The sequence below is a fragment of the Balaenoptera acutorostrata genome, chromosome 18, assembly GCF_949987535.1.
Source record: "Balaenoptera acutorostrata chromosome 18, mBalAcu1.1, whole genome shotgun sequence".
Taxonomy (NCBI): Eukaryota; Metazoa; Chordata; class Mammalia; order Artiodactyla; family Balaenopteridae; genus Balaenoptera; species Balaenoptera acutorostrata.
In genome coordinates this window covers 50,376,213-50,398,613 of record NC_080081.1, presented here as the reverse complement: position 1 = coordinate 50,398,613, position 22,401 = coordinate 50,376,213, and the positions used below count along the sequence as shown (strand labels likewise).

General features: G+C 38.9%; 1 protein-coding gene across 2 annotated transcripts in view; it reads left to right on the top strand.

The window, feature by feature from the left end:
- Positions 1–12,099: 12,099 nt before the first annotated feature.
- The window catches only part of PCDH17 (protocadherin 17), a 104,588-nt gene continuing 94,286 nt past the window's right edge, over positions 12,100–22,401 (top strand). The window contains exon 1 of one of the 2 annotated variants that reach the window (XM_007186774.3): positions 12,100–14,688. In XM_007186774.3, the coding sequence (XP_007186836.2) occupies positions 12,118–14,688 (2,571 nt within the window). In that variant the 5' untranslated portion in view covers positions 12,100–12,117. The remainder of the gene's footprint in view (positions 14,689–22,401) is intronic. The other variant, XM_057532513.1, reaches the window with a different exon arrangement.

The window sequence follows — 22,401 nt, the reverse complement described above, 5'->3', positions numbered from 1 at the left end:
ACTTACAGAAAGAGAAACAAAATAAGGAGAAGAAACATGCAGAATGTGGAAATTGCCCATTTACTCTGGTACAGGAGGGAAGAAGCAAGAATGCAGGACAGCGAGTATGAGTATATGGAGTCAAGGTTTTATTCAAGACTGAAGAGTCACTCCTGGTTACAGAGAGGAGTGTAGAATGAGCCTGTGTAATAAAAGGAAGTCATGAGGAGAGAAATGTATATCATTTGTAAAAACTTAAATTGCGTCCAAATGCTGAATAGCTTCTGGGATGCTGTAGAGTTGTGTTTTCTACTACCATTTAGCTACAATATTTGCCTACAAGTCAAGGAATTCTGTTTTCCATGCTGTCTTGCTCCTCTTCCCATCAACTTGCTCTCCGAAAATGTCACTTATCCTAGAAATAGCAGAAGCCCACCCTTATGTTGACCAGTGGGTTTGGAACTTGAACAAATGTAGCAGCTGCTACTCATTTGCTCTCTTAGCCCACAGGGTGGAGCCCACCCAGAGCAGCACGGGAGAACATCACTTGGAGATAACACTTAACAATATTTTTTCATCATCCTTGAAATTCAAAAATTAAAGGACTATTTCTGTGTTGGCTTCTACATTTTGCTTGGTAGTCAATAAGCTATTTTAATTAACAAAACTGGGTTTTTGTTTACCCCCAAACTTTTTCCCTCATATTTTTATGGTTATAGATCTTCCTTGTTTTCCCATTCTATTCTGTTCTCTCTTTTACAAGTTCTGTTATTTATTATTGTGTTCTGTTAATGGATACCCTGCACCTGTCTTTGTATTTAGTTTTCTCTGATTTCATTTCTCTCCATGGGCCCCTTTCCTCTGAGTTACAGAAAAATATCTGATTTTTTTCATGTATTTCTCTACATTTTTTTCTGCAATATTATTTCTGCTGTTGACTGTACCTACTGTAGTTTTATATTTTGTGGTTGTGACTTTTCAAATTTTATACTATTTCCCTTTCATGGCTACCTCTTCAAGTTTCTTGGATTCACTATCCCCTAAAATATTTTTGAGAATATAAACTAAAATTTTGGAAAGACTTTCTGCATTAATTCCACTTCACAAGAGAATATATGCTTGCTGAATGTGGTCCTGAAACTGCCTTCCTCAGTACCTATCTTTCAGGATAATACACTTACCCTGTTCACCTTCAAAGAGGGAGATGATTGAGGGTAAAGACAGTTTCCCCAAGAGAATGATCAGATCCCCAGATTTTGATCAGATCCAGACAAAAGTAAAGGCTCAGTCATCTGTTGCACATCCCAGAACTACTGATAAAACAAAATATGCAACCACCCTCTCCCCACAGCCTACTCTTTTGGCTTCTTCTCTCCAGTGTATAAGATATTTATATTTTTCCTAAATCTCTTATTCCCAGGGAAGTGGCTCTGGGGAGCTAAAATTTGAGAAGTTTCTTTCCATCTAGTTCCATCTCAACTTTATCCATAAAACACTCCTCATTATTCAAATATGTCATCATTGCCCTTTCCACATGATGCACAATTTTCTTTATTTTTTCTTTATTTTTCTAATGAATTTTCAATGACATTTTAGCAAGGTTTGAAGCAAGGGAGGGATAAGTGACATCTGCATATGTCACCAATTCACTTTGAAACTAATATTTCCAATTAAACAAGATTTTAGACTTGGATTAATCAGAAATATTTCTTTCTTTTAAAGTATGTGTGCATTTCAAACAAAGTACTTTGATTACCTTTTCTTGAGTGTTTTCATTCTTAACCGAAACTACTTGGAGTGACACACTATGCTGTCTGCAGTGCTCAAGAGTCTTCTAATCTGGAGTCCATGGAGCACAAGGAATTCCATGCGTTGCTTATTCGTAAATGCTCCCTTAAAAATTCTGTTCTATTTTCAGTGCATGTTTTTATATACAAATGTACTGGAAATCAGTTCTAAAGCATTCAGCAAATTCTTGGAAGGGCCCATGATTCAACAGTCTAGTGACCACTTTTGGAATACTGTTAATTTATACTTGTTGAAAGGGCTGTCATAAAATAAACTTTTAAATCCTCACTATGTACATGCCCTTCTCTGACTGCTTTTGCCTGTTCACAGAAACAGTGCCTTTTACCTCTAACTAGACAGAATTATATGTCCATCTTTCACCAGTCAGAGTGAGAAAGATCTCTATATCTCAATGGCCTTTTGGTTGCTAAACCTGAGTAGTAAAATGAAGAGCCTGCTCCCTAGGCAACCTGTTACTTCCCTGCTGCTTGTGAGATTCACTTGTATCACAATAGTTATAATCAATTAAGCTTTCCACTGCAAATGAGGCTTCTGATCAAAGTACAGGAAGCTTTTGCCTTTAAAAAATGGATTTTTCAATTATTAAAATATATCTCATATAGTGCAGTGCATCACATAAACTCATCTCACCTCTCTTAAAATTTTAATTTTAGCAGAGCAAAGCTGCTTTTGGATCTTTTTCCAAAACAGAATTATTTCAGTATTTGTACACAGTGAGTTTGCTAATCACATATATAAAATTCCTACAAGTGTTTGTGAAAATATTTGTACAAACCAAATTTATGGATCACCATCAAACTTATTGGAAAGGGGTTCTATAGCATTCAGCAGATTCTCAAAAGTATCCTTGTCACAAAAGAGTTTAAGTAACACTGTACCTTATTGATACACCTTCAGAATACTGTTAATTTATATTTGTATAAATGGCTGAACAGTGCAATAATTTTAAATTCTTTATTTTTTTATGCTTTTCTCTGGTTCCTATGCCTCAATCAAATCATTTAGAAAGAAAAATATATATATATAATCTCAACTCATCTAATTATTATAGCCAATACATTCAAGAATTTAATCAGTACATTTTCTAAGATGAGTTGGCCAATATTTAAATGAGTACTCAAGCATTTAAATTCCTTTTGTTTAATACTATATTTATGGTTGTCACATAACAAACTTACACTGTGATAACCAATTTTAGTGAGAAATAAAGATATATTACTCATTTACTGCCGAAGTTGGATTTAAGTTGTTCAATGTTTAATTAAAATATTGCACATCATTATATTTCTATTTTAGTATTGGCAGTTTGTAAGTGACCATGGCCTTTTTTTCTCTCATCTTTTCTAGAAACAGTTAACACTGACTCAGAAAGATGTGGACACTCTCTGGGAATCTGATGTTAGAAATTAGGTTTCAGCAGCTCCAAAAATCAACGCAGCCATGGTAATTTTAAAGATGATTCATCCCAGTGATTCCTCTTACTTAACGTTTAACATGATTTCAGAAACACCACCTGAGTAAGAGCATAAATAATTTTATTGGATGTGTACTTGTTTATCTATATTTAGGAGGGAAAAACTAAACAAAGGTGTCCTACCTAAAACAAAAGTCTGCTATTTCCAGGGTGACAGACAATAGCTGTTTAACAGTGCTTGATTTTCAATTGAACTGCTCCGAATATTTAAAAGATAAGAGGAAATAATATGCCTAGCTCACTGAAAAGAGGCATTTACATAAGTAGATCATAATTATCCAAGTAAGACCTTGTTGCTGAGACGTGGGAGGGTTAATGATTATGATGATAATTAAAATACAGAGGATTTGTAGAGCACTTATTTGCTTTCTGAAGAGCTCAGTGTACTTCTCATATATTCTATTCTTCTCATTGATCTCTGTGTGATAGCTATACAACAGGATGTTTAAATACCTCAGAATAATGGAAGGAAATGCCTGACCTGTTATAACCATAAATGATTATAATCTTTTGAGTTTTGCCTCACCTGAAAGGCAGGACCTCCAATGACATAGCTTTTTGAAACATCACTTCAGGTCATCACAGCAAAACTGACTCTGAGGAAAGAGTGCCACCTACTGAATCAAATTGCCCGGGTTCCCTCCAAGGGCTGGTCTCTCAGTTTTAGAATTGTCCTAACATGCTTAACTATAAGAAGTAATGGGATTGCTGCACCATGCATGAAATACTTATTATTTTTGTTTCCAGCTTCAGTCAATTTATTTTAACAATCCACCCATCACATCTATAAATTAACCATTTCATTCAAAAACTTTCCATTTGTTTTGAAAACTAGTATACAAAAATTGAACAAATCTATCTTTGTTCTTTAATGAAGGGAATTTCCAAAATAAATACCTGTCTTTTTTATTGTCGAAGTGGCCACAAGGGGGAGCTAGCATGCAACTTCTTATGGGGCAGGAGAGTTGAGGTTTCATAATTAATTGAACCATTTTATTCCTGGCTAAAGCAGGAGAAGATATAAATATGCCATTTGAAATTTATGAAACTCAAGATAATTTTTCTCAGAATTACATTTTTTACAATGCAATCCAACTCCCCCTTTTAATATATGCTAATACATTAGATACAATGTAACATTTTTTAGTCTGATAATTCCTGTTTCTGCATGGCCTAACTCTCAGGTACTCTACACACAATTACACGCACACAGTTTGTTTAAACCACACCAAATAATTTTCAACTTTAAAACTTAAATATAAAAATTTTAAATTACCTCTTAAATTTGTCTCAATATTTTATTTTATTTTTTTTAATTTTTAATTTTTTTTTACTCTAGTACTTGGTATTTTTATTAGTTTATTTGTTTTTTGCTAAAAGACAACAAAAACCAAACAAATAGTGTATGCAATCAATTAAATTGTTGAAATCTTTAAGTGATTACCTCACTGATTTTCCACCTTTGGAGACACATACACAAACACACACACAAAAATGAGATGAGAATTAGTGATAAGAAAAGTCTGGAACATATTATCCGGTGGGGGGAAAAAAATATGTTGCAAGCAGAACTATTTCTAGCATAACTTTCAATATTTTAAAATAAACATCCTGATATGTGTCCCAGTTCAAAAGTTGATCATTGGTGACTAATTTATGAGTGTTTCCTTCCGATTTACATATATTTATAATACATAGCACCAGTTGGAAATTTAGTTTATTTACTGTGTGAATTTCAAATTAATAGAACTTCCATGTTTTTGTAGGGCTAATCCTGTATTTAATTTTGACTGTTCATTGGGAACTCACTTCCTATGTGTGGAAGGAGGGAACATGTATATGAACATGTTATATTGTAACATAACATACATATCATATAGAAGGGACTTGAAATATATCATTTCCTGATAAATATTTTTTAATAACAAGATTTAATAATTTTAATAAAAATGAGAAAAAATTAAAATTTAATTTAATATACTGTTTATTTATGGATATAGTTTACACTTTTTCTTAGTTGTTATATAGGAGAGATTTAGTTCTCAAAAATATTTTTAATTATAAACAATTTCCCCTGAAACTTAAAACTTATAGTTAATTTACATTACTTTATTAAAATTCATATTTATCATAAAGGGGAAAGATATGTTTTAGGGAATGTCCTGTTAGAAGTGTGAATTTGTCATTTTTAAAAGGGAAATCTTTGATTAAAAGTCAGCAGGTGGCTAATAGCTGTGTGTTAGAAGTGAGCCTCAAATATCTCTGAAAGACAATGGGAACTAGAACTAGACGTGAATGAAACACTATCCTTCACCTGTGGATTTAAATATGATATGGCAACCTTTGATACATATTACATCTAAAACATTTAGCTGTTAAAGTTATTTTTGAAAAATTCTCTGTTAAATAAAAATATATGAAATCAAGTAGTGAAATAATGGTAAAGATGATGGAAAAGGAAATAGTGGAGAGAGAATTTTTCAGTCATATAAACAGTGTCTGTGTTGAAAATATCAGCAACAGAAATTTCTCTTAGGAACTGTATCTTATTGAATTCAAGAATACAACAAACAGGACAAGTTTTGGAAGAATGTTATAACTGCTACCATTTTGGCTACATACATAAACTCTCGGGACTACATGCATAATCTCTTGGAACTACAACTACAGCTAGTCAATATGAATTTTAAAGAGTCTCTCAGAGGCCAAATTAAATACCTTATATAACAAAAAAGTCATAAAATAGCATTTTAAGATTATTAATGATATTCAATTATTGATTTAATGTAACAGCATTAATCAGCCTTTATCAGTCTATAAAAATAGACCTTAATACTTCTCTGTTTGAAGCTGTTCCAACATAATCAATTTATTTTAAAACTCACCTAGAGTAGCATAATATCTTATTAATGAAATAATGTTATGTTTGTATGAGTATTTCTCAGTACTTTTTCTCAATGAGTGTGCATACATTTATATTTTGATGGAATCACACAAGATTTTTGGATGTTCAATATATGTATAATAATAAAGGAATAATATAATTTTGGTTTAAGGTTGAGACTATCATTTATAATTACAACTCATGATTATCAACCAGTCTTTTCTTAGAAATATGAGATTCTAGGTATCGTGAGCCACACTCAACTCTGTGGTCCTCTGGATTCCTCAGCTAGAACTCTTATGTCCATAGCCTACTATGGTATAAAAACCAGTAGGATCTTTGAACTGTTTAACAATATTTATATCAACTCTTTTTTAAAAAATTGAGCTCAATATTTTAAGAATAGTTAAAAAGAAATTACTCAAAAATGGTATCTTAAACAGAAAAATTGTTTGGGGAAAAATAGAATTTAAGAAAGGGTTACAAATTAGGAGTGATTACAGTTTTAAATATTGTGTCTGGCTAAAGGGAAGTCAAACAATTGGAAGCTGATTTCATTTCCTTTAAAAGTGAAATAAGGATGAGACATAAAGATTAAAATTAATTATTGTGGGTACATGTCGATCTTTAACAACAGAACTCAATACTTCAAATTAATATATGAGTAAGGTATCTAATATGTAGTAGTAGTTCTGTTTTGCTCCCCTTGGCTGAAACCCTGGGGTATTCACCATAATCATGGTAGTTCTCTCTATATACACTAGGAGGAGGTGTTATAATTACTCTGGAGGGGTGGTGGGCAAATTGATGTCTATGAGTATGTGTTTCATATCTCTCATTGGTCTCTTCTTAGACACTGTGGTTTTCCCCTCGTTTGTATAACAGCACTTCTAATTAAGAATAATCAATAAGCCATATTACCTTTTCTTTGGAAGTTTTCATCCTTTTGTTTTTGCTCTATTGTAAACCTCAGGTAAGGGTATTTTATGACTTTCCTTGAATTAGTATGTATTGCAAAAATAAAAATCATAGATTTTTCATATTTAAAAAATAATGAGGGGCTTCCCTGGTGGTGCAGTGGTTAAGAATCTGCCTGCCAATGCAGGGGACATGGGTTCCAGCCTTCGTCCAGGAAGATACCACATGCCGCAGAGCAACTAAGTCTGTGCGCCACAACTACTGAGCCCGTGTGCCACAGTTACTGAAGCCCGAGGGCCTAGAGCCCGTGCTCTGCAAGAGAAGCTACCCCAATGAGAAGCCCCCGCTCCCGCAACTAGAGAAAGCCCACGCACAGCAACGAAGACGCAACACAGCCAAAAATAAATGTAAAAAATTTAAAAGTAATGATTAAAAATGAGTGTGCGTTCTCTACTCTTGATTTAAGTTAACCGCTGCTTTTAAAGCCTCTACACTTCAGATTTCAAGGTACATGCATTAGGACAGAGATACTAACCCCTGCCTGAGAAATGTAATGGTGAGGTTTCATGCGACAGTGCGGTTAGGCACCCACTCAGCAAAACAACCCAGATGTCAACAAAGCTCTAGCTCCCCTGTTTAGCAAAAGTATGTGCATGACAAACTATTTAAAAAATATAAAGACATTTTACGATTTGAAGGTCTGGCTGTAAAGAGCACCTCTTTGAATTTTTAAACTGTTAAATATAGTCTCTTAAGGGAGTGGTGAATTTTGGATCCAGATCACACTGCAAATTCAGACTGTAGGTTATCTCATTGAATCCTCTGGGAAATAAATAGCTCCTTTACCTGAATCTTTAAGCAATTATCCTAACAACAATCATCAGAACTTTCTTGTAATTGGTCTGGATTCGATTTTCCTTGAATTTTGAATGATTTATGTTACAGACTTATACGTTAGTCATTCACAAGTTATAAATGGCAACTTTACTTCAGTATTTATGAATAGCGATCAATACTCTAGCAATCAAAACACTCACCTTTTCTATTTCAATACTTCAATTTTCTTTGCGTTCTTTCCCAGAATGGCTGGATCACGAACAAAGCAGTCATCTCTTGTGGATGTTTGTGATAATAGTTTGGGGAGAAAGAATCTCTGAGATTAAGAACTGCAGAAGTAGATGAATCAGGAGTCTCTCTCTCTCTCTCTCTCTCTCTCTCTCTCTCTCTTTGTGTGTGTGTGTGTGTGTGTGTGTGTGTGTGTGTACGTGTGTGGTGGTAGTGGTGGTGGTATTACTTAGAAAGCATGAATCTTTTTTTTTTTTCTTTCTTTATTAAGGTGCGTTATCGGTATCTACCAAGTTAGAAAGCATGAATCTTAACAGATCTCCCACTGATCGGTCTTCATGGTTATGATTCAGTTTCTACGCAAAGAAGCTTTGGCAGATGTGGTCATCAACACTTATTTGATCTTAAGGATATAACATTCACATTTCCATATGGACCTTTGATAATAAGATCGAGGTAAACAAAACCCCTCGAAAACTATTATGAGTGCGTGTATGGATGTCCGCTTTACTTTGAATCTGGGCTGAGAATGCTGGCGACTGAAAACGGTAAAGCTCTGGTATTATTTAGCCAGATTTGAGTTTTAACAAGCTACAAAGCTTTAATTGACGGTAAGCCTTTCTCCTTAAAGGAGAGGCGCTTTTCCTCTGGGGAGACACGGCCTCTCTTTCACTGGGCTTTTGCTTTCTTCTGAAACACTGTATAATCAAGTGACTTTCCTTGCCGCGGTGCCTGGGGACAGCTGATTTTTCTCCGAGGATAAAGAAAGTTACATATTTATTGCTGTTGCTTGCGGTGTGTTTGCACCAGTGCGGGGCAGAAGCGGGCGCGCTAGCACCCTCGCATTTACACACACTCACTGAAATACACAACACACACACCCCGCCTCAGAAACACACACACACACACCCCACATACATACACACACATCCCTCTGCACCTCATTTAGATGGGTCCATGCGCAGGCAGAAGATCTGCGCCTCCCTTGGTGTGAGTGAGTGTATGGTGCGCGCGCGCGCGCGAGCGCGCGCGTGTATGTGTGTGTACAGAAACCCATCAGGAAGACCGCAGCTACCCTATTCTGCAAGCTCGCTGCGATTCCGGTTTCCGTGTACATCGGATAAAACAATAAATAAATCGCTGCCAGACTTTTTTTTTTTTTTTTTAATTCTCTCTTTTCCAGAGGAAGACGGTGGAGGCGTTTCTCCCGGTACTTAAAGACTCGGGAGACCCTGCGGCGAGGCCCTGGGCGCAGCCGCCGCAGCACGCAAGGGGCTCGGCTAGCCCGGCTGCTCTCCCACCAAACTGATCTAATCAATGGCTCTGAAGCTCTGGGGCTCCGGGCTCCGCCCCCGCCAGTCTCTCCTCCGCCTTCCATTGGGCGCGGGCCGAGGAGGCAGAGCCTTGCTCCTCGCGCAGATTGGCTGGCAGGAAATCAGTATCAATGTTTAAGCGGCGGCGTGAGGTGAATAGAGTCAGTCAGCAAGAGGCGCTGGGGAGAAAGCAGGGACTGCGAGCCCCGCAGATGCGGCAGCGCGGAGGGCGGCTGGGGAGACGTTACTCCAACTGTTGAATTTTCACCTTTCATTTCCACCGATGCTTTGCTTGCGGAGATGGATATATTTGCTTTGAAATCCGTACGTCTTTCGCAGGCTGTGAGCTGATCGTGACAGGCACCAGATTGAAAGAGACCACCCGTGACAAAAAAGGAGGAAACCCCCCCAAAAAACAAAACAAACAAAAAACAAAAACAAAAACCTCCACAACGGACTGCACAATTAACTACGCACACCGGTGCTGGACTTTGTTAATAGAGAACATTGAGAGGAAAATCGTGAAATATGATGCGGGGCTAAGCTGTGAACAGTCACTGTAATCCAGATTTTTTTTTTCTTTTTTCCCCCAAGACTCTGAAAGATTTGGGGGTTCCTTACGCCTAACAAAAAAGGGAAGGCTTTTTTGTCGTTGTTTTGTTTTGTTTTTGGTTTTGGTTTTGGTTTTTAAATAAATACACCTTGCAAGACAGACGCCTTGCTATCCAGAGCCTCGGACTCCGGCAGAAAGAGGTAGAGTAAAAGTGCTGCTGGATTCAGCTTCACCTCCCTCCTTTCCTCCCTCCCTTTCTCTCGCTTTTTCTTTTTCTCCAAAACATGAATCTGGCTTTTCTTTCTGTAGAGTGAGTCAGAGAAAGCGTTAGGAAGAAGCCACGACTAATGTCTGTGAAGGGAGGAACATGAGGCGAGAGTGAATACGATTCGTTCCGCTACTTCTGACTCATCCGGCAGATCGGAACACCTGCATTTCTGGATGTGTCATTCCCATTTGTCGAGGCGCCTCAACAACCCGAAATAGTGTGTAGACAGACCCGTGCCTATCATCCCCTGGGCGGTAGCTACCCGGGGAGGGCTCCCCTGGCTGGACCGCCGCGGCCGCAGCTCCTCGCCCGCTGCCCTCGCGAGTCGCCCAGAGAGACTGCGAGAGCGAGACTGCAGAATGCATCACGCCAAACCTTGATGCGTTCCTTTCATCCAGCTCACTCCTCCTACTATAGAAAAAATTTAAGAAAGAAAAAAAAAGCCCGCACTTTATTCGCTTCAAATATTCACCACTTTTATTCCTCGCCAAGGTTTTCCTTTCTAGATGAAGAGGACTGGGAGGCAGGGCCATTGGAAGGAGATGCTGAATAGAAAGAAAAGAGAGGCACTTGACAGCCCAGCCCTGTGAATGCAGAGACTGTTTCCCTTCTAGCGAGAGACAGGGAGAGTGTGTGTGCGAGGACTGGGAGGGTGGCTCCCCCTTGTTTTTTATCCCGCCTCTCCCTTCCCCTTCAGATCTGCACATCCAACCACGAGTTGCCTGTTGATTTCCTTTCGCCTGGGAAGAAAAGCAAACTGGAATTAAACTGCATCGAGAGAAGTCCTTGCTCGTGGGGAGAGAATGGGATGGTAGCGGCGGCTACTGGCTCAGCGTAGAGAAATCACAGAGTGTGTTCTACCAACAGAGGCGGAGATACATCTATACATTTTTTCCCCTCCCAGTAGACTCAAACCGCAAATGCTGATCAGGCTGTGGCTTTCTTGACTTGGGGGAGAGCCTTTTCCGAGGAAGAGAGGGAGGAGCCTCGTGGAGGGAGGAAACTACAAATCGGGACAGTAGTTCTTTGCGCTGCATTTCCTCCCCTCCCTTCGGCTGCTCGGAAAGGAGAGAGAGAGAGAGAGGAAAAAAAATATATATATATCCTTGGCTGGGAGATGCAGCCTGCCGCCACCGCTGTCTCAGCCAGCAATGCAAGATTAGATCTCTAAATGCAGCGAAACACCGCCTGAAAACAGACCAACTCGCGAAGCAAGCAGATAATTCACAGGGCTCCGGCTATTTCGAAGCTTCAAAATATATCTGACTCTCTCTTCGTTGTTCCTCATTCCCAACAATTTCATCACAGGAGAGGAGAAACAAGTAAGGATTTCACTTTCTGATCTGCCTAGAGACACACCTCCCCGCTCCCTCCCCCACCCGATGTGAAGAGTATTCCGGAGGCAAAAAGCTGGAGTGGATTTGCAGCGCCCTAGCGGGAGCGAAGAAGACCTACGGATTCTTTAGCTCATTATCATCCTTCCCAAACGCGATTTCCTTTTTATCCCTGGTCTCATCACTCAAGTTTCAGTCGCCCGAAGTCCGGGCGGGAGAGACAAAGCTCCGGGCTCGCCCCCTGCTGCAGGGAGCCGCCGCCTTGCTCAGTGCCCCTGCAGCTCTGCTGCACCGCTGCTTCTCGCCCAGTGCGGATGCTGTAGATCAACAGGTTCAGGGAACTTGAGGGGAATAAGGAGAGACCGCCGGGTGTCGCAGCCCGGGAGCGGAAGGAAGGAAGGATCCATAGACTTGTGGCTTGCGTCGGGGGCGCACGCTGCGCCTGGGCCCCAAGCTGGCGCGCGCCCATCCACTCGCCCCTCCAGTCCGGCTGCTCCTGCCAACACCCCACCGGTCTGGGATGTACCTTTCCATCTGTTGCTGTTTCCTCCTATGGGCCCCTGCCCTGACGCTCAAAAACCTGAACTACTCCGTGCCGGAGGAGCAAGGGGCCGGCACGGTGATCGGCAACATCGGCAAGGATGCTCGACTGCAGCCAGGGCTTCCTCCCGCAGAGCGAGGCGGCGGTGGCGGCGGGCGAAGCAAGTCGGGTAGCTACCGGGTGTTGGAGAACTCGGCGCCGCACCTGCTGGACGTGGAAGCCGACAGCGGACTCCTCTACACGAAGCAGCGCATCGACCGCGAGTCCCTGTGCCGCCACAACGCCAAGTGCCAGCTGTCCCTCGAGGTGTTTGCCAACGACAAGGAGATCTGCATGATCAAGGTAGAGATCCAGGACATCAACGACAATGCTCCCTCCTTCCCGTCGGACCAGATTGAGATGGACATCTCAGAGAACGCGGCCCCCGGCACCCGCTTCCCCCTCACCAGTGCGCATGACCCCGACGCGGGCGAGAACGGGCTCCGCACCTATCTGCTTACGCGCGACGACCACGGCCTCTTCGCGCTGGACGTCAAGTCCCGCGGCGACGGCACCAAGTTTCCAGAGTTGGTTATCCAGAAGGCACTGGACCGCGAGCAGCAGAACCACCACACGCTCGTGCTGACCGCTCTGGATGGCGGCGAGCCGCCGCGCTCGGCCACCGTGCAAATCAACGTGAAGGTGATTGACTCTAACGACAACAGCCCCGTCTTTGAGGCGCCCTCCTACCTGGTGGAGTTGCCCGAGAACGCCCCGCTGGGCACCGTGGTCATTGATCTGAATGCCACCGACGCCGACGAGGGTCCCAACGGCGAAGTGCTCTACTCTTTCAGCAGCTATGTGCCCGACCGCGTGCGGGAGCTCTTCTCCATCGACCCCAAGACCGGCCTGATTCGTGTCAAGGGCAACCTAGACTATGAGGAGAATGGGATGCTGGAGATCGACGTGCAGGCTCGAGACCTGGGTCCCAACCCCATCCCGGCCCACTGCAAGGTCACTGTCAAGCTCATCGACCGCAACGACAACGCTCCGTCCATTGGTTTTGTCTCCGTGCGCCAGGGGGCGCTGAGCGAGGCCGCTCCGCCCGGCACCGTCATCGCTCTGGTGCGGGTCACTGACCGAGACTCGGGCAAGAACGGACAGCTGCAGTGCAGGGTCCTGGGCGGAGGAGGGGCGGGCGGCGGCGGCGGCCTGGGCGGGCCGGGAGGTTCCGTGCCGTTCAAACTTGAGGAGAACTACGACAACTTCTACACGGTGGTGACTGACCGCCCGTTGGACCGCGAGACACAGGACGAGTACAACGTGACAATCGTGGCACGGGACGGGGGCTCGCCTCCACTCAACTCCACCAAGTCGTTCGCAGTCAAGATTCTGGACGAGAATGACAACCCGCCTCGCTTCACCAAGGGACTCTATGTGCTGCAGGTGCACGAGAACAACATCCCAGGAGAGTACCTGGGCTCGGTGCTTGCCCAGGACCCTGACCTGGGCCAAAACGGCACAGTGTCCTACTCCATCCTGCCCTCGCACATCGGCGACGTGTCCATCTACACCTATGTGTCTGTTAACCCCACCAACGGGGCCATCTACGCCCTGCGCTCCTTTAACTACGAGCAGACCAAGGCTTTTGAGTTCAAGGTGCTTGCTAAAGACTCTGGGGCGCCCGCGCACTTGGAGAGCAACGCCACTGTGAGGGTGACAGTGCTAGACGTGAATGACAACGCTCCGGTGATCGTGCTGCCAACGCTGCAGAACGACACGGCTGAACTGCAGGTGCCTCGCAACGCCGGGCTAGGCTACCTGGTGAGCACCGTACGCGCCCTTGATAGCGACTTCGGCGAGAGCGGGCGCCTCACCTACGAGATCGTAGACGGTAATGACGACCACCTGTTTGAAATCGATCCATCCAGCGGCGAGATCCGCACGCTGCACCCTTTCTGGGAGGACGTGACGCCGGTGGTGGAGCTGGTAGTGAAGGTGACTGACCACGGCAAGCCCACTCTGTCGGCGGTGGCCAAGCTCATCATCCGCTCGGTGAGCGGCTCTTTGCCCGAGGGGGTTCCCCGGGTGAACGGCGAACAGCGCCACTGGGACATGTCGCTGCCGCTCATAGTGACTCTGAGCACTATCTCCATCATCCTCCTAGCGGCCATGATCACCATCGCCGTCAAGTGCAAGCGCGAGAACAAGGAGATCCGCACTTACAACTGCCGCATCGCAGAGTACAGCCACCCGCAGCTGGGCGGGGGCAAGGGCAAGAAAAAGAAGATCAACAAAAATGATATCATGCTGGTACAGAGCGAGGTGGAAGAGAGGAACGCCATGAACGTCATGAACGTGGTGAGCAGCCCCTCCCTGGCTACCTCCCCCATGTACTTCGACTACCAGACCCGCCTGCCCCTCAGCTCGCCCCGGTCGGAGGTGATGTATCTCAAACCGTCCTCCAACAACCTGACTGTCCCTCAGGGGCACGCGGGCTGCCACACCAGCTTCACCGGACAAGGGACTAATGCAAGCGAGACCCCGGCCACTCGGATGTCCATAATTCAGGTAGGAGACTTTTAGCATAACTGGGACTTCACATTTTGCTGGTTTTGGAGCTGTCCTGAAACCTTTGGAACAGGACTTAGCCACACTGCTAGCAGCAGTGAGAAGGGAACTTCTTTAAATGAAAAGGATTTACACTTTTGCCACTGCGTGTACAACATATTCTATACATAACTCCTCCCATTTAAATAGTCAAAAATCCACAAGATGTAAATGTCTTACTTTTGCATTTTTAAAGTTTATTTTTATAGGTTTTAAAATGTTACCAGGGTTCAGTATGTCATAGTTTATTTTACTTTATTTGTTGGTCTGCATTTCTCTCCAAAACAGATTACTAGAGAGAGAAAAAAATTGTTTCAGTTAATTGACTTTAACATTTTTTTATTTCATTAAAAAAAATCTGATGGCAAAAGAAAGAAATGTATACCCCAATATTAAGAAGTAAATTACTTGAAGCACAACATAGCAACCGGTCAGAATTCCAGAGCCTGAATCAATTTGAGCTAAGGTTTCACTCCCCACCCCCGGAAAAATATCAGTTTTTATATTTAAAAAGTGTTTTATATTTAAAAGTGCTCATGAATCTCATTTATTCTTCAGCTGAAACTGTAGCACAATGCATTAGTGTAGCTTAAGGTTTGGAAATGTGAATTATGCTCTGAAGATCTTTCAAAAGTTTGAAAAAATATAGGCTCTAGATAATGACTAGTATCTATCTATGAAAAGTTTATATTTATTTTGTCCTGTGATTTTTTCCTGGTCTTCTTCCTTGGAGTCATTGAGGGATGAACAGAGTACACTAGAGGGGTGTACTCACTCTGTGTTATTGAAAACAGGATGTAAAGTTGCACTAAAGGCACTTGTGCCAAAAAGAATTCAAGGATGCATTTAGTTTGCATACTGAGTATTTTCAGTATATCTAAGTGATATTTAATATATATTAGATAGTATAATTTAAAGTTATTGGTATATGAAAAAAACTGACCCAGCATGGACACTAGACTCTAACAACAGCAGGTGACTATGCTGTGTCTAGTTACTACCTAGTTTCTTTTTTTCACATGTTGAGTTGTGTTATGAAAAAAATGTAATTTTTGCTTATTATGAATGCATATTGCTACAAGTTACTCTGGATGAGCAATACTTGAAATTCAAAATTGAGTTTAACTAAAAGTGACATTTTGGGAGGAAGATTAGTCTGGGGCAAATGAAAATAATTTGTTCACAGTTTTGTGCTTTGAAAAAGCAAATACTGTTTTTATTATTAAAACAGAGTAGTACAATTTCATAATCTTATACTTTTTAACATAAGTGTAACAAATACTAAAACTCAGCAGAACATTTTCTTATAATAGGGTAATGTCCTTGTAAAACAGACTCATACTTGACGCTACCGAATACTAGAGTATCCACTGTAGTATTAAATCCCACTTTTTACAGTGTTTACTACACACCAGTGATCATGATTTTTTGGAGGTCTATATAAAACTGAACAAGATATTCCTCCCATAAAAACTGTAGTTTCTATGAAAGTCTATGAGTGTGTAAAACTGGTATTTATGATAATTTCTTTAGAGGGATATATGTTAAAATATATATATATAGATCTTTTGCAGTCATTTTATAAATACACATTTGTTATATACCTTTCTTATATTTTTACCATTGAAAGTTAAAAAGATATCACAGAGGGTTAATGCTTAATCTTCCACTTCAAGTACTATGAGTTGAATTCTTATTCAGGGTGCAGTAAAAATGAAGTTTGTGCAGTAGAATTCTCAGCAAGCCTGATTCCTGGTCAGATTAGTGAGGAACAATGTTGAATAGAAGTATCCAGGAGGTTTTGAGGGACAGGGGTCCCTATACAGTGTTTACACCATACTGTTCTTGAAGCTGGTCATTGCCCAAGTGATGGATGATGATGATTCCTCTCATTAGCAGTAAAACTTGAGCCAAAGCAAATCTCACACACACACACACACACACACACACACACACAAAGGGAGAGAGAGAGTTTAAACAGCAAACAAAGGAGACAAACTTCCTTGCTATTCCCTTTCTTCTGGAATCTTAATTCATTCCATAAAGACACAGAAAATGTTTAAGTTCTTGAAATTGTTTCCATAGTGGCTCAGTTGCCCATATTGCTTCTGCCCTGGAAATATCCTCAATATAAAATGTTAAAACAAGCTCTTTTTTTTTTTTTTTTTTTCTATTGAGTTTTTGTTGTCCTATAAGGGGTGCCTTTTAAATTCCTAGTATGTTAATTTCCTTTTAAATGTGTCAGGTTTTTCTCAGTGCCTATTATGAAGAACAGAGTAAACTGACTACAGTGACCTTGCTGTCTTTCTTTTTTTTAAAACTAGTGTGCTGCACTTTGTGCTGACGTAAGATGCTCAAATTAAAGTGTTCAGGGATCCCATATTCTTGTTTCAAGTGCATTTATTAGTGTGTGTTTATTTAACACAGCCTGCTGAGGAAACACACTATTAATCTCATGTATATTTCTGAAGGAAGAATTTTAATTCACAGTGCAACTGGGCTGGCAGCTACTAGGTCTGGTTTATCTTTATTTTCCAGCATCTTGGGTGCTGTTTAGAATATTCCCAGTGTATTTCTATTGATGGAATGAAAATAATATCATAATTGTTTTGAGATAGAATGGTAAAGAGTGGTGATATGAAACAGGAACTTTAAGACTTAAAAGACTAATGTTACAGCTCAAATTCAAATTTCTCAAAAGATTTTGTGTGAATCGCAGGGTCTAAAATTTTAAGATTAAGATATATAGGTTTGGGGGCATAAGAGTATTTTTAATGAAAATGGATACAGAACAGTCATGTAAACTGGTGTAGAAACAGTGGTTCAGGAGAAAGTATTTTATGGCAGATTTTCTTCAAGTTTCTCAGCCCAAGTAAAGTCAGTCTGTGAAGTGTTTAAACAATTGACTAGTGATTAAAATATCCTCAGTAGTGTGAATCATAATATAGCTTTGTTATAATGAGATATTTTATTTATTTTAAAGCTACAAAAGTGATTTGTGAAAAATAGGAACACAGATTTTGTGATAGGTAAGGCAAATACTACCAAATTTATAAAAGCACTCTTCATAGGAGCAATTTCCATGTGAATTATTTCACAGGTTAATATGAGAATCTGAAATCAAGTAGAGGTCATTACTAATTGTCACGAGTAACTTCTAATCGTGGTTTATCAAGAATTATTTGTCCCGGGGTAACTTTTCAACAGGTGTTTTCAATGAAGGTCATGCTGAGAAGAGGGAGGAGGCTGGGGACTTCTCACTGGTGGGAGAATTTCCAGTTTTGTTGGAACATCTGTATTTTCAGATTTTTTTTTTTTTTTTGTAGCACGTAAAATGTAGTCATTTTAATATGCTGTCATAGAAGAAAATATATTGAGCCAGCAGAATAAGATCTATTGAAATAAATTTTTAAAAGGAATACATTCTTACACAGTGTTTTACAGTTCAGTTTTAAAAGATTCACATTTTGGTTGACTTTAGATTTTTTATGCTGGAAGAGGAAATCCTTTTGATATACCTAGATGGCCTTTTCAATAAAAGCAAATTAAACACATGATAATACTTATAATCAATACAAATATATAAAAATGAGATTGAGGAATAGAGGGCTAAAGTATCATAGTGTAAACAATAAACTCAGTATTTTAGAATGAAAATGTGAAAGAAAGTCTTTCCTAGCAACATTAACCATTGTCTGCCTTGTTCCTACTTCTCTAATACAAGAGATTCTTGGCTTGGGACTCAGATGAGTTTTCAAGACCATGATCTTCAAAAATTCATACTCTAGTATGTTAGTGATTTCAGTAACAAACACAAAGTGTGTGAACAATTTTTTCATTTACGATTTTAAAGCGTTTTTACCGTGTTATTCCAATATGGCACAGTTTGATTAATTACATGCATTTATTTACATAAACTTGATATGCATCTCTATTTCTAGGGGTTTGGTGGGCTGAGAAGGAAGGGGATATCCTTTTCTTACTGCATGCCTCCAGCACTATCTTGTCCACTCTTCTTTTTTTTTTAAATTTTTAAAAAGATAGGATTAATTTCTACTTCAAATTAACATGAATACACAATCATAAAACATATATTTCTGTTTTACCATATATTAAAAGTAGTACAAATAAAGTGGAGGTAAGTTTAACTAAAAAGATAACAATTAAAGTGGTTTGAGTTTCTTTGGAGAAGAGTTTAAAATCCAAATTATTATAATCATTCTTAATATATTATTTTTATTCTTAGTTTTGTGTGCACCCATGAAAATCTCAGCTGCAATGTAAATCTCTGTGCATTTCTCTATTTCATAATAATATGAAAACACAAAATGCATAACTTTTTTACTCTATGAGTTAGAAACCTGAGAATCTCATTTTTAATATTAGTTGATCTAACTACTCATGAGGTATTAACTTCTTTACCGATTAGTTTTTAGTTTTCAATACAATTCTCAAAATATTAGCTAGGTAGTACTTTATCATCCTTACAGTCTTATCCTTACATCTTTATCAGTCTTTTAAAAATGTAAGAGTAAGATGATTTTTAATTTTACTTAAGGTCTTTTAGTGAGTTCTATAATTTTACTTGAATTCTATGACTGAATTTTATAATATCAATAAATATTGTCATATAGAAATCTGCACGGATGACTTTGAAATTTTATTCTTGGCCTCATCACATTATTTAAGGCTGTGTGCGATCATGAAAAATATCAGATCATAGAAAGGTATGCCCTAAAATTCCTATCTCAACTTCTTGAACATATTTTTTAGTCAAGAAAAAAAATGTACATGTTCTAAAACATTATCTATTGCCTGTAACTATATCGATCAAGCCACACCCAAAAATTAAATAAAATAAAAACATATTTTCTAGAAACTTTTCTTTATAAAGTTGATATTATAATGCATATTATTCACTGTTTCATGGTACACAGATACACATTTACATATGAGGTTAAAATAAATGAATTATTCTTAAAATAATCCCAAATATCATCCCTTAAAGAACTAAGAAATATACATATTTTAAAAGAGAAACACCTTAAAAATCTCCAGATAAATATTTAATATTGTTGAAAAATACAGTGTTTATACTTTATCATGTTTCACTACCATTGTCAGGTTTCAAATTTTACACTGTTATTGCTCCTTGTGCAATATAATACAGTAAAATATATCTATAAAAGATGTAAGTTAAGAAAGTATTAAAAAATTTTTAAGATTAATAAAGGTTTACATGCATTTACTGCAGTGAAGGTCATCTCTGCTCATATTTATGAAAATGTGAGGAATCAAACTTCCTGGCAAAATTAACATATGTGTATACGTATGTATATGTCTTTATATTTTCAGTATAATGCACATAAATACTCAAGCACAAATATTAGCCCATTTTTATACATTTTTAGTTCAAAGGTAGTTTTTCTCTTATTAAGGATGAACTCAAACCTGTATTTTTCTTTGAAAATATTTTAAAACTTGATGACTCACTGTTTTAAAGCTTCAAACATTTTGAATTTCCTTAAAGTAGAGCTAGTTATTCCAGAGCAATTAAGGAACACCTGATCTTCAGTGGACAATAGGTTGGAGTTTATGTAGATTAAGAGAAAAAAAAATTCATGCAAGTTTCTGATTCTTTGGTGAGGATGGTGAGATGGCTGGAGGCACTGTGAGAATATATGCCAGGAGTCTGATGATGAAACAACAGGACGAAGGTGAAGCCACTAGAACTGAGCTCATGCCAGTCTGGACGTGAAGCTTAACACCCCTATGCTGAGAAGTCTTGCAATACACTCAATTCTTACAAATGCACCTACTAATTATGATATTAGTCATTGCTCCAGAATGTATTCCCTTCAGTGATGCTTCTGTTTAAGAAATCCCACAGGGCATTATCTTAAAGCCATATTTTAGTAAAGCCATTAGGGAAAGTTTTTGGGTTTTTTTTTTCTATTGAATTCCTTCAATCAATGACTGTATATTTGTATATTTGAGAATAGTGTCAAGGTCATTTTGCCTATCAATTTGAAGATAGTGTGACTTCTGCCACCCACCTACAAAACACTTTTAAATCTTCATCAGATCTACACTTATCTATTGTCAACCTATTTTAGCAGAGGAGACGCTGACAAGAATTCCCTTCAGTGGCACACAGTATTTTACAGTTAGTCATAGCTTTCACCAGTAGCTTTGATGGTGATATATTGCTATCCTTCGGTCTCCTGAAATAAAGTATCTATAATAAAGGAGTCCTTAATGACATCAACATTCCCTACAGTGACTAAGCAGAAGCCTGCTCTCACCTCCTTGCTACTACAGAAGTATAAATTCAATATTTTTTAAGGTAAAGCAAAAAAAAAAGTAACAAAATACAAATGCAAAGTTGCGGCAGTGTAGGTGGCATTTTTCACTTGTGTGTCCCATGGTCTTCCAGTGAGAGACTGTAAAATTGGTTTCAGACAGTGTTTGAGAAAATCTATTGATATACATGTGACACACTTCTATTTGTTCTGGTCCTAGTGACATTCTGATTACTGGTATTTGTAGGCTCTGCCCAGGATATATTCCAGGGAGCTTTATTGTAGTGAAATGACTCTTACAGTTCATTGAGCATCTAGCATAAATGTACTAAATATGATTGGCACGTTTGCATATATTTATTCAAAAAATAAGGCAGTTAAACAGCATAATTATGGGAAAACGAATCATAACAATAAAAGACCATTTAAGTTAACAAGCTTTGTGATCAAAGGATAAATACAGGTTGGATAAATTAGACTTTAGATGTAACTAATCTACATAAATAGACTTTGGTCTGATTAGGGGAATGGAATATATTAAAATAATTTAATGGTATTAGAAATGCATTTTATTTCAGACATTCTGAAATATTTAAAGGCTTGAGTTATTTTCTTTATGTTTCTATTCAGTGAAATGGTCATAAACCATATTTGTATTGAATGAAAAATGGACAAAGTAAAGATGACTATCATCTTTGTAAGCCTCTGTTTGGTAGAATACACCCTGTCCAAACAATATTTATTGTTTTTTAGACTTGTGATGTTTTTGATTGATTTTTAATTAGTGGCACACATTAAAGGGATCATTTAAAGGACAATTTCTTGTTTACTTCCTTTATCAGCTAAAAGCAGCCTTTGTAAAACATGAAAGTGTGAGCATTAAAAGTCTATTTCAAGTTTTCAAAGCTATATATTCATAATTGTTTTGTAGATATATACTGTTTTTAAGAAACACTAGATACATGTTTGTAAATTATATTAATACTTAATGTAGATAATGACTTTATGTTCTCAAATTTTCTAATGCTATTTTGATGGCATATATATGTTTAAATAACAGATTTAACTTAGGTGACTCAACTAATTTCTTTCCAACAACTGTGGTGCTTAGGTATGTTTTCTTCAGCTTCATTTAGTGGTAACTTTTTAAAAATGTAATTTAAGCATAAGTCATCAATTGGTATACTTCTTTACAATATTTCTACCTGAATACTTAATAATCATTGCTAAGCAATGATTGGGTTGTACTTATACCCAGAATTTTTATGTCCTCCAATTCAATAAAACTCAAATTGAAATATATACATATATCCTAAATTTTGATATCTTTCTTTTATGATGCAGAAACACTACAAATATTTTATTGTAGGCA